The 16,824-nt window shown below is 45.7% G+C and overlaps 1 protein-coding gene across 2 annotated transcripts in view; it reads right to left on the reverse strand.

Moving 5' to 3' along the window:
- The window catches only part of FOCAD (focadhesin), a 2,926,805-nt gene that overhangs the window by 2,516,090 nt on the left and 393,891 nt on the right, over positions 1–16,824 (reverse strand). For both annotated transcript variants that reach the window (XR_011282193.1, XM_069630760.1), the window contains exon 8: positions 5,373–5,579. Coding sequence is in view for 1 of the 2 variants with exons in the window: in XM_069630760.1 (XP_069486861.1) it covers positions 5,373–5,579 (207 nt within the window). In the remaining variant the exon portion in view is untranslated. The remainder of the gene's footprint in view (positions 1–5,372; positions 5,580–16,824) is intronic.

The raw sequence follows: 16,824 nt of genomic DNA on the forward strand, positions 1-16,824 counted from the left end.
TTGGCGCCGAGGGTTTCGGCGTCGACGTCGATAAAGGCGTCGACGGCCTTGATGACATAGTGGTCGTCGACAGGGTCTGCATCGAGGGCATCGAAGCATCCTTAGACGGTTTCCCCTTTGAGGTGTTAGGTCTCGGACAGCGTCGGTGACCTCGAGCGGTCGACTCGACTCGAGCGTTTATCGCTGGGCGTCCTGGAAGGTTCCCTATCCTTCCTTTTACGATCACCCAGGCTCGAGGGCGGGCGAGTTTCTGAGCGGTGATGCTCCCGGCCGGCTTCCGAAGAAGGCGCGAACCGAGGCTTTGCTTTCTCAAACACCTCCATCATTTTGACCCTGAATGCTTCCCACTCTTCGGTAGACAAATGTTTTGTGGGGCATTTCATTTTCGGAAACTCGTCTGACGACGAGGTGGAGGGAGACCTATGGCGTCGTTTCTTCGACTTTTTCGACGAAGACGACGAGCGATGAGAATCGCTTCGGGATCTAGATCGATGCCTTTCGCGTCGAGGAGATTTTTCTTCATGGGGTCTCGACTCAACACTAGAGGCTTTTCGATCCTTCCGACCTACCTGTAGCTTTCCTCTCCTTTCTCGCAGGGCCTTCCCCGTCATCGCCTGACACTTCGAACAGCCCTCCATGTCCTGGCCTTCCCCGAGACACCACAAACACTTGCGGTGTGGGTCCGTGATCGACATTTTTGAACCGCACGACTTGCATTTCTTAAAACCCGATCTCGGGGTCGTGATTGGCGCCGATGACGAGGACATAATTACTTCTCATTATATTATATTTCCTGACAGAACTCGAGGCGCGCCGAATGTCCGAAGCAACGTAACTACAGAAAAACCGAACTGAGGCCAACAGGCGCCGCGGGTGCTACTTATACACCCGATGACGGAAGCCTTCGAGGGACCATCGACTCGACGACATCGACGCACGGTGCCCTCTGCCGAAAGAATTTCCGAGAGCAGCAAAGCTGGATGGAATACATCTAAGATGAGGAATACGTTGGAGAGCACAATCCACTCGAATGATATATATAAAAGAAAGAAATGATAGTGGCAGAGTTAATGTGGAAAGATGGAAAAGTAAAAATAGAGTTAAAAAGTAGCCACATAAAATAACAATAGTAGCCAATATCATGGGAGTTACAAGGGTGCAAGGAGATCTAGCAAAAAATATAGGAATATTAGCACAGAATACAGTGTTAAGTTTACCATAAAGGTGTAACAGAAAAAATGAATTCCGTATGCAGCTAATTTGGAGAAAGTAAAAAAAAAGAACAAGTCAGTGGATCTAGATTGAGCTCAAGTTGGTAAGGCTGCGAGAGTAATTTTTAATAGGTGATCTAGATTTGTCTCTGGTTCCACAAGGGATAGACGAAGAATCCTGGAGAAGTAATGAAGCAGGTCTATGTCATGTGGAACTACACTTGCTTAGTTTGTTCTTTGCTCTTTTATACAAGGGTTGCACTGAAAGATGTTCTGCATTGCCGGCAAGAGATGTTTGTTTGTAGGAAGATGATGTTTCCATTGGGGCAGATTGATGCAACTGAAGCATGCTATAAAGGTCACTATGATCAGCAAATCAGTAAATTCCTTGGTGGGACCATCTGGAATAGTGATGATCATTTTGGCAAGATCAAGCAATCCATATTGGATACCTAATGACTTCATGAGGGATCTCATTGCTACGAATATTTTTCTTTCGGCTTGGGTAGTCTTTGAAAAGTCTGGAGAAATAAAGATTTTGTGACCCTGAAACATAATAGGGAACGTATTCCTGGCAGCTAATAAAATCTGGAGTGCTTGTTGCTGTCTGAGGAAACCGGCAATAAAAGGTCTTGGCGTGGAACTATTGGAACAGAACCTAGGTCTTACCGGATGGCCCCATTATAATTCCAAAGGGGGAGAGAAGGTGATACCTAACATTGCAGGAAGTAAACGGGGTCTTCTAGTTCTATTTTCCCAGGAATCCCATAGAAGCGAAGGTTGTCACGATGGTTCTGGTCTTCTAATTTTGTGACTTCTAGTTCTAAAATGAAGTCTTTTTTTGCTGCATGCTTTCTAGAGCCTCCATTTTGTTCCCAGCAGAAGAAATTCTTTCCTCAGCTTCATCTAGTCTGCCTGAAAACATTTTTATATCATGTTTAAAGTCTTTAATCTCTTCTTGAATATTAGAGGACTTGGAGTAAAGAGTGGAAAATGAAGAGCGAATACTACTTAGCTCCTCTAATATATTCTTCATACATGAGTTTAGTGAGGAATTATCTAAAGCAGAAGCCGTGTTATTAGTATTACCCATATTTATAGGTAAGTATAAATTGTCAGGGTTTATATGCACAAACCTTTCAATTAGGACGCTTGCAATATATAATTTGGACACAGGTGTCAGTGTCGAGCAGGCCTCAGCAAAACCTCTGAAGCCAGGGAGTTATGCGATCCAGTGTTCCGAAAAAACAGACAGCGTAACAGTATAATGAAGCCGGAGGTTAACTAGTTAATCGTAGGAAATCGAGAAGACAAAGCTCGGGGTCAAAAGGCGGGTCGCACCTGCAATGCTGTAGACTTGTAGTGGGTGAGGGAGCACTATCGAGTTGTTGGGAGTCAGCAAAATGATTACCTCACAGGAGAGGAATGGCATATGTATGGCGCCCTTACCTACAGAGTAGTTTGTCCGGCCAATTTTCTTCACTACGGCTTAGGGCACTAAAAGCTTCTCCAGATACCACAAGCTGGTAAAATCTCTTCTACCAGGTCTTCCAGTCGGACCATCAAAGTGAGAATCAGCTGCTCCATCACCTGAAGTCTGCAATGTCGAGGTAAGCGTTATATATTGCAGAAAATGCTATGGAGAGGCATTGAAGTGAAGTTCGCTGCTATTTTAATGTTCCAGCATTACTTTTATATGAGATGAGTTATAAAATATCGTCCATATTTTAATTTTATCTCTGTCTCTCTGCCTATACTGCCATCTCCGGTGCCGCCTAAGCCATGCCCCCCAATTATGGGATGCCCTGTGTAAGTTATTTTAAGCCTTAACTGCATTTGAAATTAAGTTACTATTATGAAAATGTTTTATTTGATCACAGAAAGTCAGTTATCTGTATCACTGATTTGTATTGTATTGAGCTAGAAAGAAATCATATGGGGTACATGTAGGTTAATACTGAATCATCAATTTAACAAAGGAGTGTGGGTGTCCCTCTAGTGATAAGGAACATGGGTCGAATACCCTGTTCTATGGAATTTCTTCAACTCAGGAAGGTCAACTACGTTTTAGCTCACTGCACTCTTTGCAGAGGAGAAATAACTATTTGCATATCAGCTTTTGTCCCACCCACAAGGGCAGTCCAGCACCGAAATGCTAGGCAAATCTTCTCTGAACAAGAGTACCATCAGCAACCGCAGACACATGTTTCGGCCTAGTCGGGCCTCATCAGTGAGGTGAAGCTGAGCCTCTCTAATACACTGTGAGCAAAGGGTCAACTTCTAGGTTACTTTGGGAGAAACCCCAAGTTTAACAAAGTTACAAAGGAGTGTGGGAGCAGAATCATTTGCTGGTTTGCGCAACTGAGTTTATAACATTTAGGCAGTTTTAGATGCTACCACCTGGGACCTTAGTGTACATTTTACTTACTTGTAATTCATGCACTTGCACGTCATGCAAAAGATGAGTTCCCATATATTCACCAGGATCAACATCTGGCAAGCTCTGTCTCTAAATGAAAAAGTGTACTTTGCCAGACAAAATCAGAGCATATTTTACCTTACTCTTCCCAACTTCACCTTTCTTTGCCAACATCGTCCCTTTTATTTTTTTGTGGTCATCATTACACTTTGAGGTTAGTCTATGGCTTCAATATCCTTTTCATCACAAAATATTCTTTAATATTAACTTCAGCTACCTCTTCTCCCAATCTCACCTAAATGACTTTAATCACACGAAAAGTGTGTGCTTCTTGAAATGTGATAATTTCGAATAGCTTTGTGAATACATAGGTCAAACCCTTTTGTTTAATTTCGATTGTATATACCTTTTCTGTATATATGCTCATATTCGTTATCCTCTTCTTGCAAGTGTTACCATTTAAACCATGAAACATTTTAGTAGCTATTGCTGGTCCAACTCTAATCTGGCTTTATTCATCCGTGGCTCTGGTTTCCTTAAGTGGATACAACAATCCAGATGAGATCTCACAATTAAGATGTACAGCTGATACGCAGGCTCTTTGTTTAACGGCCCATAGCACTCTAAGCACCCAAACCTCTCTCCTCTTTAAGTCCCCACAATGTTACCTCAATGTAAAGCAAAAATGAACAGTAATGGATGGAAATACTTGAGCCAACAGTTCATGAATGCTGCAAATTACTGAGGGCAGCATTTCATTCCAACATTTATTAGCAGATTTGAGTCACTATGAAAGACAATCATCTAGAGCAAAACAATTGTGTCCTAGACCGAATAGCCAAACCACTTCCCCCGCTGTCTAAGAAACCAAGCACCGCCAGACACACTTCAGCACTGCAAGGCTCCTAAGTGTAGTGCAGCTTGCACCAGGCTTGGGACAAATGTCTTTGAAAAAACAGAGTGCAACCCTGGGCTTTTCTCTTGTTGGTATCCTTTAAAACCTCGCCTCTCAGTCTCTACAGGATTTCTGCAGAATAAATGCAGGATTATGCACTTAGCCTTAGTTTTGAAGTGCCAGCATTTTTCAATTGAGCCATTTTTTCTACTTCTACTGGATCATGAACCTTATGTCATCGCCTGCAATTAGGTAAAGCTCAACTACTCTACCATGTCACTAATGCATGCACTGAAAAACAGAACTACGGGCTGATCCATGAGGCATTTAACTTCTTGTATACTTTACATTACATTTAACAGCAAACTCCAACATCTACAAATTATCCATCCAATAATGTAATGCCCTCTAACTATTATGGTCAGAAAATGAGACTGTTCCTGTGATCAGTTATTTGCAAACAAATCACAATTCTAATGTATTAGACAATCATATTGCTATGCTTGGTTCTCTTGCAACTACCTCCATTCATAAACTAAAACGTTTAAGTATATATGACATTCTGCAGTGAATCAACATATGTAATGGAGGCAGTAAGGGATATATTGTTCAAGCTCTTTCTAATGCATTATTTCAGGAAATGTGGAGCATGCCACAAGGGTTCAACCTGTTAAAGACAGCATTTACATGACCATAGCATGAAAAAGATCAGCATACCATACTACTGAACAATGAAGGCTAACACTGAAACCTTAAAAACAAACCATGGGAACAAAATTAGCTAATTCATTATGGAACCAAAGGAGTGTCATTCAATACAGAACATAAAGATCTGGCTGTCACTCACCTCTTTCAGGACATCAGCAATTTTTTCGATTGTACGTATCAAAGGGGAACAATCTCCTGATATTTTTAAGTTGATCTCACAGAGGCACATAAGCTGCAGACACATTTGGCAGAGCTCATTTTTCCATACCATGGGTTGACAAATTAGGTGCATAGATAATTCCTCCAGAAACATGGTAACTTCTGTTACTTGAGTCAGACTGACAATCTGTGGAATAAATGTTTTGTTATAATGAAGTACCTGAAAGTCAGGAAAAATAAGCATATAAAGCCTTAGCAGGTTTTAATCATATTGCCCACTTTGCTCGCAGACTATTGGCATGAAATCCGTTTCCGCGCAATTTTATTTAGAAAAATGTGGATGGTGGCTTGGGCTTAGCTATTTGGAAAGATGGGGAGATATCAGGGGTGGGGGCAAATTATCAGGGTGCAGGGTTCCCCCACATTTTGTTTGTGGTAAAAAGTGGTAAAAACAATTGCGAGGAAACAGAAATTGCACAAATCAGCTTTGAGTAAATATCACAGATCCTTTTTCTATGCTTATACGATTAATGTTTTAGAATTTCATCTTTAGATTTCGCTTAGGTATACTTTATTAGGTTTTCAGCATTTTGTAGTGGCAGAACTTACACTTGTGTTTGTTTAGCTGATTATAAAGTGTTAAGCTGCCCGACCAGCATGCTTTAGAATTAGGTGCAAGGAATTAAAACGGATCTAAGACATTTACCCGCAGCCCAAACTAAAAAGAATACCTATGTGTAATAAAGATTACATTCTAAAACAGTAAACGTATATAGGAAAGGCAAAGGAAAAGAAAGATCAAAATCTTTACAATCACAAATTCTTGAACAAAAGATAAACAAGCTGCAACTATTTGATAAAATCTCTGACCCGCTGTCATCTCAATTTAGAATACCCCTCATTTTGAACCGCAAACACGAAAACTTTGGGTACCAAATGATTATATTTGAATGATTCTTTTTTTTGTAAATCGCCACTTTGGCAACTTCGTGTCCCTTAACTGAACTTTGTGAGGGGCAGCTGGGGGATGAGGGAGATGGTGCACAACCAAGGAAAGGCACATCAGGAAACCATCACTCAAATGCTTCAGTAGCACAATTTTTCAGCAGTCTACAATGGAGACAGGAACAGGAGCTTTTTATTGACAGTACAAATCAGACAAACAAATTACTTTCCCCTGGTAGAGTTCTTTCGATTGCATGTTCCTCTCACGTATTCCTCATTGTGTATATCTCGTTCCAGCGTCAGCTGCTTTGGAATTTATTTTCCCTCAATAGAGGGCACCGAGTGTCTTCGACTCAATACCCCTCGCCAGCCTCCGTCTGCCAAGCGTGACGTGACCAACTGTGTATATATAGCACACGCTGCGCCCGTTACTTCAGTTCTAGATTTTCCCCTCTCTTCGAAAGCACAGACATTTGCGAGGCCAAAATTACCAGACAGTAAAAGAGAGATAGGTGTAATACACTGAAATTCTTCTGAGGCGCAATGAGGAATACCTGGGAGGAACATCCAATCGAAAGAATATTATCAGCGTTAAGAAATTTGTTCTTCGAATGTAATGTGTCCTTCCACATATTGCTCATCTTTGACTCCTAAAGCCAGTCCAGGCAATAATATTTTGTAAATGTATGCAGAGAGGATCAAGTGGTAGCAGCACAGATGTCCTGCACTGGTACTCCCCTCTGTAAGGCCGATGAAGTATCCACACCCCTAGTTGAGTGCACCAGTAAGCCAACAGGCATGTCTTTGCTCGCTAAACTGTAGAGCTCCAATATGCAAAGTATAATCCAGCGGGGCAAGGTTTGCTTTTTCACAGCCAGTCCTAACTTATGAAGCACATTACCCACAAAAAGTGGCCGTCTTGCCTAAGCTTTGTCAGCTTAGAGATGTAAAAGCTCAAGGCCCTCTTAGGATCAAGAAAATGAAGTCCCTCCTCCTCCTTCGAGGGATGCAGTGGTGGGTAAAAGGTAAGAAGAAAAATGTTATGCGTTAGATGACATTCTGAAACTACCTGAGGTAGTAAGGTAGGACAGATTCTCAAAATAACCTTCTCCTTGCAAAATGTGGTAAAAGGAGGCTTAGACAAAAGAGCCTGCAATTCACTGACTACTTGCCGATGTAATGGCTGTTTAGAAAACAGTTTTGAGGGTCAAACATCGTTAGAGCACATGTAGTGCCTCAAAAGGAGCACCCATGAGGAATTTCAGAACAAGGTTCAGGTCCCACACTGGTATAATGAAACGGACCGGTGGGAACACATTAGTTCAAAAATGAGACTACAATGGGGATCTTAAAATAGGATATCTGCTCTGGCGAGCGCTTAATAGATAGCGCTGATAGATAGCCTTGTACAGTGGCAATCGGAATTCCATGATGGGCCAAATCAAGCAAAAAAAGACAACATCACCGTGGGTCACAAACAAAAGGATCCACTTTCCTAGATCTGCAAAACGTATTCCAACGGCAGTATTACAGAGACTTTGTTGCTGATCTTCTAGCTGAAAACAACACTTCCTGGATGTTGTGACGGCATCATGAAGTAAGACGCAGACAACAGATCCAAAATTGGATCTCACTACTTTATTTAACTTAAAATTCAGGATGGAGTAAGGCCTATCGTGCCCTATGCTAACGTGGGATTTCGCTACCCAAAGTAAACAAAGGATAGTCTGCGTCAGGAAGTCCAACTCAAAAGACTGCCTGTGTCCAAAACCTATACTTGCCCTCACAACTAACTGAATACAATCTGTAGGGATGTCAGCATCGAAATGAATAGTGTTCAAAACCAAGTTCCCAAGCTTCTTCCAGGTCCTGGCTTATAATCAGCTTCCCCTTCCCCAAGTTCAAAATAGTTCACAAGGTATTGGGGTTCCTTTCCCCCAAGAGTTCAACTCTTCCAGCTTTTCAAAACAACATTCTTTGTGACACGTCCCAATTCTTTTGACATCAGTTTAAAACAACATAATTCCTTGGGCCACTTCCGAGCTCTTTTATCAGCAGTACTTTTCACTGGTTTACCTAGATGAACTAGTTACTCTTACCTTGTAACGTTCTTTCGATGGGATGTTCCTCCGACGTATTCCTTATCTTAGATAGAAATCCTTCAGCTTTGCTGGCCTCGGAAAATTTTTTCGCCAGAGGGCGCTGCGCGTCGATGATCGCCGAGTCGATGACCCTCGACGGCCTCCGTGCCGACGTCGACGTCATCCTGCCTATAAAGGCCGCGCGCAGCGTCCGTTGCTCAGTTCCGTTTTGTAGTCCCCAGTAATGTTTTTGGATTAGACTAATCACCTTGAAGGAGCATAGGCTGCAAACCCACAGGAAGTCATACTGCGGGGATGGATGGGAGGGTCGATAAGGAATACGTCGGAGGAACATCCCATCGAAAGAACGTTACAAGGTAAGAGTAACTAGTTCTTCGAAGGGATTGTGTCCTCCGACGTATTCCTTATCTTAGATAGACTCCCATAGCAGTGGTATTGTGACTGGAGGCGGGAGTAATAAAAGTTATGTTACCCTTCCAGAATGGACAGAGTGTAACACAGCCTTGCCGAATCTAGTTTCTTGACTAGAGGAGGAATCCAGGCTATAGAATTTGGTAAATGTATGTGCGGACGACCATGTGGCAGCCGCACATATATCTCGAATTGGCACCCCTCTTTGAAGGGCTGAGGATGTTGCGATACCCCTGGTAGAATGAGCCCTTAGATTTTGAGGAGGCTCCTTTCCTGCCAATTTGTAGCACTCCAGAATGGCTAAAATAATCCATCTGGAGATGGTTTGTTTTGTTATTGGAAGGCCCAACTTATGTCCTGCATAACCTACAAAGAGTTGGTCTGCTTGTCTGATCTTAGCCAATCTGCTGATATAGAAGCTCAAGGCTCGCTTAGGGTCCAGCCTGTGCAGTCTCTCTTCCTCCTTCCCCGGATGAGGAGGAGGGTAGAAAGAAGGTAATATAATCTTCTGAGTGATGTGAAACTCCGAGACTACCTTCGGGAGGAAGTTAGGCTTCACCTGAAGAACAACTTTGTCCTTGTAAAAGATTGTATGTGGAGGTTTACACGATAAGGCTTGCAACTCGCTAACCCTTCTAGCAGATGTCAATGCTATTAGCAAAACAGTTTTGAGGGTGAGAAGCTTCAATGAACAAGAGTGTAGTGGTTCAAAAGGGGCACCCTTTAGGAAGTTTAAAATTAGGTTTAAATCCCATAAGGGAACTTGAAAAGGTTTTGGGGGATAAACATTAGTTAATCCTTTTAGGTATTGTATTACCAATGGAATTTTGAAGTATGAAGGCTCCTCTGCAGTGCGCTTAAAGATTGATAGCGCTGCGAGATAGCCCTTAATTGTGCCAATCTGTAGGCCTGAATTAGCCAGGTAAAGTAAGAATGATAACACCATAGGTGTACCACAAGAAAAGGGTTCAATATTCTTTTCTCTGCACCAGCTGCAAAATTTGTTCCAACGGCAGCGGTATAGAGTTTTAGTTGCCGGCCTTCTGGCCGAAAGCAACACCTCCATAACATCATCCGGAAGGTCCCAATCCTTGTACCTCAACCTTTCAGACACCAAGCGTGAAGGTTGAGGGTCTTGATGGCTGGATGGAGAACCTGACCTTCCTTCTGCGAGAGAAGATCCTCTCTGTATGGCAGTCGAATTGGAGGGCAGATGGACATGTCTAGAAGGTCCGGGTACCACGTTCTCCTGGCCCAATCCGGGGCAATTAGGATCATGGTCTTCCGAAACCTTCTCAACCTCCTGATCATTTGAGGAATGACAGGGACCGGAGGGAACGCGTACAGAAGTGGGAACTCCCAGTCCACTACGAACGCATCTCCTAGAGCTCCTCTCGGGGGAAATTCCCTTGAGCAAAATCTGTCGCACTTCCTGTTGATACTGGTGGCGAACAGATCCACTTGAGGGGTTCCCCAAAGGGCGAAGATCTCTTGAAGGACTTCCTGAGCTATCTCCCACTCGTGAGAGACTGTGCTCTGCCTGCTCAGAGCGTCCGCTGTCAAGTTCTTCTCTCCGGCTAGGTGAATTGCCGATAGAGAGATTCCTTCCTGAATTGCCCAAAACCAGAGCTGCATCGCCTCTCTGCACAGTGGTAGTGAGCCTACGCCTCCTCTTTTGTTGAGGTAGTGCATGGCCACTGTATTGTCCGTCATTATTAAGACGTTTCTTCCCCGTACAGACGGCAGAAAAGCCTTCAGCGCTAGTCTGATGGCTCTCAGCTCCAACAGGTTGATATGTAGTCTGGACTCCGATGGAGACCAACGACCGCTGATGGTCAAGTCGTTGGCGTGAGCTCCCCACCCCGTGAGTGAGGCATCCGTGACTACTGTTATCTCCGGCCATGGTTGCCAAAACATTTCTCCTTTCAGGATGTTCTCCCGACAGGCCCACCACTGAAGGTCTCGGGCTACTTTGACCGGGATCCGAAGGAGATCTGTCATCCTTCCTGAGAACTGTGACCACTGAGTTCTCAGTGCCCACTGGAGGGATCTCATTCTCAGGCGAGCCTCCGGCACGAGGAATATGCAGGATGCCATGAGGCCTAGCAACCTCAGAAAGTCGTAGGCTGGGAGATATTGGGCATTCTGAAATCTGATGACCATCTGCAGAATATCTCGAGCCCTCACCTCTGGTGGCAAGGCTTTTCCCAGGGAAGTGTCCAGGACTGCTCCAATGAATTGGAGTCTCTGTGATGGTATCATCTGTGACTTCTTTAAATTGAGGGAGAAGCCCAGCTTGTGAAGGAAGTGGCAAACATAATCTAGTTGTCTCTGAGCCTGTTCCGAAGATACAGCTCTGATCAACCAATCGTCTAGGTAAGGGTAGACATGAATCCCTTCCCTCCTTAGACTTGCAGCCACAACCGACATTAGCTTGGTAAAGACCCTCGGGGCGGAGGTTAGCCCAAATGGCAGAACTCGAAATTGATAATGAGAGCTGCCAATTGCGAACCTCAGGTATCTCCTGTGCCTGGGATGGATCGGCACATGGAAATAAGCGTCCTGGAGGTCTAGAGATACCAACCAGTCCTGAAGCTGGAGGGCCTGAAGGATCTGAGAGAGAGTCACCATCTTGAACTTGTCCTTTCGGAGGAATTTGTTCAATTCCCGTAAGTCTAAGATGGGTCTCAGTCCTCCGTCCTTCTTCGGTATTATGAAGTAGGGGGAGTACCAACCCTTGTTCCTTTCCGCTACAGGTACCAGTTCTATGGCACCTTTCTCTAGCAGGTCTAAAACCTCCTGCAAGAGGAGCGGATCTGGAAGCTTCAAAGGGTTGTTCCCCGGTGGATGACTCTGAGGGATATGTAGGAAGGGCAGGCAGTAACCTTGGGCCACTGTCTCCAGAGCCCAAGCATCTGACGTAATAGCCTGCCATTCCGTCAGATGGTGAGTTAACCTGCCCCCTACTGGTGTTCTGTGAGGGGAGACCTCAGAGTGGTTTTGAAGCGGCTGATGCAGTTGCCGAAGGTAAAGTGGCTCCTGCTCCTGCGGGTGCGGCTTTCTTTCCCCTACCCCGTCCACCACGGGTAAATCTTCCTTGGCCTCTTTGAGCCGGTCGTCCCCTGCCCCTTCCATATGAGGAATAGTAACGAAAGGACCGTCCTCTCCAAGATGATCCCGAAGGACGAAAGGTATTCTGACGGATAGCAGCTCCCAATGACTTGGCTGCTGCCTTGGACGTTTGCAGTTTCTCCAAACTGTCATCCGCCTTCTTTCCAAAGAGGGTAGAACCGTCAAAGGGCATATTCAAAAGCCTGGTCTGCACGTCAGAGGCAAAACCAGACTTCCTCAACCACGCATGCCTGCGGATTGTGGTACTTGCCGCCATGGCCCTGCTGATACTGTCAGCAGAATCTAGGCCAGTTTGTAGGGTCTCGCACATCGCATCTTTACCATCCCTGATGATGTTTAAAAATGCGTCCCTTTCCTCTCCTTCTTGGAGGCAGTCAGCCGCTGATGAAGCGCACTCCCAAAGGGTGTGGCTGAACCTAGCGAGCGTACAGGTCGCGTTAATAGACTTTAACGCCATGCTACAGGCAGAAAAAACCTTCTTAGCCATGGCATCATACTTTTTGTCATCCCTATCCTGCGGAGCAGTGGGGTATGCAGATGTGCTGCCTGATGAGGTTGCAGCCTGTACAACCAAGCTCTCAGGAGTAGGGTGTTTTGACAAATATTCAGGGTCAGAACTAGCCACCCTGTATTTTGTTGACAGTTTTTTATTTACTGCCGGGATAATTTCTGGCGTTTCCCAGTTTGTCAAAATCCTTCTCTGTAGAGCAGAGTGAAATGGAACCACAGGATCCTCCTGTGGGCCCTTGTCCAGTATGTCAGTGAGGTCCTCCTGCTGAAAGGCAGGAGAAGGTGCAGACCAACCCATAAATTCTATGATTCTAGACATCAGAGCTCTATATGGAGTCTCCGCATGTTCTCCTGGGTCTGGTTTGATAAATTCTGCTTCAGGAGAAGTGTCCAAGCCACTAGCTTCCTGAAGTGCATCCTGAAGATTTTTTAATCTTCCTTCCTCAGAGGCGAAAGTCTCTGGCTCTGGTGATGTGGTCCTCTGTAAATCAATATCTTGGTCTGAATCCTCCCTTTCCTCAAAAATCGAGGTTAAAGGGGGATACATTGGTTTTTGGAATGGTATAAACCCCATTTCCAATGCAGAAGGAGCCATCATCACAGGCCTTGAAAACGTCGATGTCGTCGACACCGACGTGAAAGTACTCGAAGGCGCCGTGAAAAGCGTCGAGAAATGTGTACTAGGCCTCGAAGAACTCGAAAGGATCGGAGTCTTGCTCGAGAACGACGTCGACGTTCTCGGCGTCGAGTCGGAGGTCTTTTGTCTAACCGTTGGCTGTGGAGTAGCCGTGGTTCTTTCCTTCACCGGCGTCGATATCGGCGTCGACGTCGGCGTCGACTCGATCGACTGATGCGCCGATGAATCCTTCGACAACGGCGTCGATGGCGCCGACCTCTGTTTCGAAGGAGTTTTCGACGATGGCGTCGATGATGCTTTATCTCCCGATGGCTCGAGGCGCTTTCGGGTTGACTTTTCCGCCGGGTACTGCGACTCGCGGCGTTTAGATTTTTTGGGTTTTTTACCCGGGGTATCACCCTCAGCTGTCTTCGAGGGGGACGAGGCCGCTTTCTCGAAGACGCTTAGCATCTTTTTCCTGAATTCCTCCCACTCAGCTTGCGAGCTGCGTTTTGTGGGGCAATGAACTCTCTCAGGAGAACTCGACGAAGATGACGAAGGGGATCTCCTACGTCTCTTCTTCGAGTGTCTCGATGTCGACGAGTGGTGGGAGCCACTTCGTGATCTAGATCGAGAGTGTTTTTTATGGTGAGGAGACGAACGTCTCGACTCTACCGAAGAAGCTTTCGAGGAAGTTAAAGTTGACCTACCTCTCTCGAGCTTCCCCCTACGCTCCTTCAAGGCTTTCGCCGTCATGGAAAGGCATTCCTCACACTCCGAACTCTGGTGCGTGATTCCCAGACACCACAAACAGACCCTGTGAGGGTCCGTCAACGACATTTTCTTCCCGCAGTCTCGGCACTTTTTGAAACCGGACCGAGGGGTCGTCGGGTCGGAGGAGGATGCCATCGATATCGAGGTAAATAGTAGTTATTATATACGTTATCTTGACGAGAACTGAGCAACGGTGTTCCGAGGCACAACGAAGCGCGGAAAAACGGAACTGAGCAACGGACGCTGCGCGCGGCCTTTATAGGCAGGATGACGTCGACGTCGGCACGGAGGCCGTCGAGGGTCATCGACTCGGCGATCATCGACGCGCAGCGCCCTCTGGCGAAAAAATTTTCCGAGGCCAGCAAAGCTGAAGGATTTCTATCTAAGATAAGGAATACGTCGGAGGACACAATCCCTTCGAATGTTCTGTTTGTTGAATTCAAAATCACAAATGGCGGTGCAAAGCATACGCTTCTTTATGGACACTTTCATTGGTTCTTTCCATAAAGGGGGGGAAACTCAGTCTATGTATTCTTCTGGCTCCTGACAATACAGCTTTCCTCGTAACCTGTAGTACCTTGAACTCTCTTTAGCTTTGTTAAATACTTGCTTCCTTCTCTCATACCCTTCTTGGTATTTCCTTGGCTTTGCCGACACTAGTATATCAAACAATGCATTCTGTGGTCTCTGCTGCTTGCACCATCTTTTGCTTTTATTCCATTTACAAGTACTCATAACTTGCTTTTGCTCTATGCAGCATTTAAAAAAATGTGTAATGTCTTAATTCATTCGGTATTCAGAAGCACCTGATTTGGCATTCAAAAGCACTTATAACAACTTTCAGTTCATTCGGTATTTGAAACCACTTGCTTTGTCATTCAAAAGTGCTCATAACAATTCTCAGTTTGTTGGATATTCAAAAAGCATTTGGTTCAAGTACCCGGAGCGCCCCTGTATGGGTGCCCCTTTTTTAATTCACTGGTTTCACACGGCAGCTCCCGTCGGCTTCTCTGCATTCCTCGTTCTGCTTTCGCTGAGGTCATAACGAGCACTGTCACACTCCTGGAGACCTGCGGCAACTCCCACAGCTCCTGCTGCTTGGGCCTGATGCAGCGGGCTTGCAAGACCTCCAGGCGCTCTCTCGGCCGACCTCGGCCCCCGTTTCAATTTCCCCTGATTGACACGGCTTGCAGCATCCGTGTCTCCCGCTCCGATCTCTCCAGTCAGCTTCCCTCCAGCCTGCTTCGCTCCAGCCTGCTATCTCTCCCCCTCCGTGCTGTGCAGCCGGCATTTTTATACCCAGTGGGATGGTTAAATGACTGCAGGTGTGGGACATTCATACCAATTGCCTGACCATAGTAAAACTCATTCACGGGACATGCCTAGCAGGCTCCATTTGAAATCCTCCATAGCCCTCTTCTTTGTCTCAGTACCAGAGTCGTGTTTGTGGAGGGATGAACTAAAGAAAGTGTGCATAACTTTGTGTTGTCTCCTCCTCATCTTGGTACTTGACTGATATGGTTTACATTAAAATTATAAGGCCGATCTGTTTTTATCTCACCCAAAAGAGGATGTGTCCTCCTAGATGGTCCTAGGTGCTGAGGTGGTGTTTCTGGGGATATTTTGACAGGCAGAAAGGGGAAAGGACCTGTTGTAGCCTACAGGCCTAAGGGCTTGAGGGCTTGAGGGATATAAGGTTCATTTTGAACAAGCAATGGGTATATCAAGTCTCACTCAAGGACATCCTCTCCCCACTCCGCAAGTACCCTCAACCCAGGTGATGAATCCTCGCATATCCACCCCAGCGTCGGGATCCAACCTTTCCCTGGCCACCTGAGAGCAGGATTCATGGGGAAAAGAAGTGAGGAAGCCCTGAGGTTCCTCACAATGTCCCAATCTTTATATCTCAACTGGTCAGAAACGAGGCATGAAGGTTGAGAGTCTGGATCTCTGGGTGAAGAAAGCAACCTACCTCTTCTGAGAGCAAGTCCTCTCTTTGGGGAAGACAAATTGGAAGGCAGATGGACATGTCCAGAAAGTCCAGGTACCACGTCATGGCCCAATCAGGATCATGGATTTCTCAAATTTCCTGTCCACTACAAACGCGTGTCGCAGAGCTCCTCTCTGAGGAAATTCGCTGAAGCAGAACAGGTTACACTTCCTGTTGACACTGGATGCAAACAGATCCACTTGAGGGGTTCCCCAAAGGTAAAAACTCTTGAAGGACTTCCTGAGGTAGCTCCCACTCGTGAAAGACTGGGCTCTGCCTGCTAAGAGCATCGGCTGCTGCGTTCTCCTCTCCAGCCAGGTGAACAGCCGTGAGAGAAATTCCTTCTTGCAGTGCCCAAAACCAGAGATCCATTTCCTCTCTGCACAGTGGTAGTGATCCTACACCTCCTCTTTTGTTGAGGTAATGCATTGCCACTGTGTTGTCCGTCATTATCAGGACATTCTTTCCCCATACAGAGGGCAGAAAGGCCATCAGCGCCAAATGGTTGATGTGTACTTTGGACTCTGAGAACGACTGCTGATAGTCAGATCGCTGTTTGTGTGCTCCCCAACCTGGGAGTGAGGCATCCATAACTACTGTAATCTCTGGCCATGGTAGCTAAAAGGGTTCCCCCTTCAACATGTTCTCCTAGCAGTCCCACCTCAGGAAATCCTGTGCGACCTTGTTCCAGACCTGAAGAAGGTCTGCCATCCTGCCAGAGAACTGTGACCATTGGGATTTGAGGGCCCACTGAAAGGATCTCATCCTCAGGCAGGCCCCTGGCACCAAGGAAATGCAGCATGCCATGAAGCTATCTCAGAAAATCGAAAGCCGATAGACGTTGGGCATTCTGAAACTTCATGACCATCCGTTGAATGTTTTGAGCCCTCACCTTGGGTGGTGAAGCTTTTCCCGAGGAATCATCTAAGACAGCTCCAATGAATTGCAGGTT

This window comes from Ambystoma mexicanum, chromosome 6q (genome assembly GCF_040938575.1).
Source record: "Ambystoma mexicanum isolate Mex_15411 chromosome 6q, UKY_AmexF1_1, whole genome shotgun sequence".
In the NCBI taxonomy this organism is placed as follows: domain Eukaryota; kingdom Metazoa; phylum Chordata; class Amphibia; order Caudata; family Ambystomatidae; genus Ambystoma; species Ambystoma mexicanum.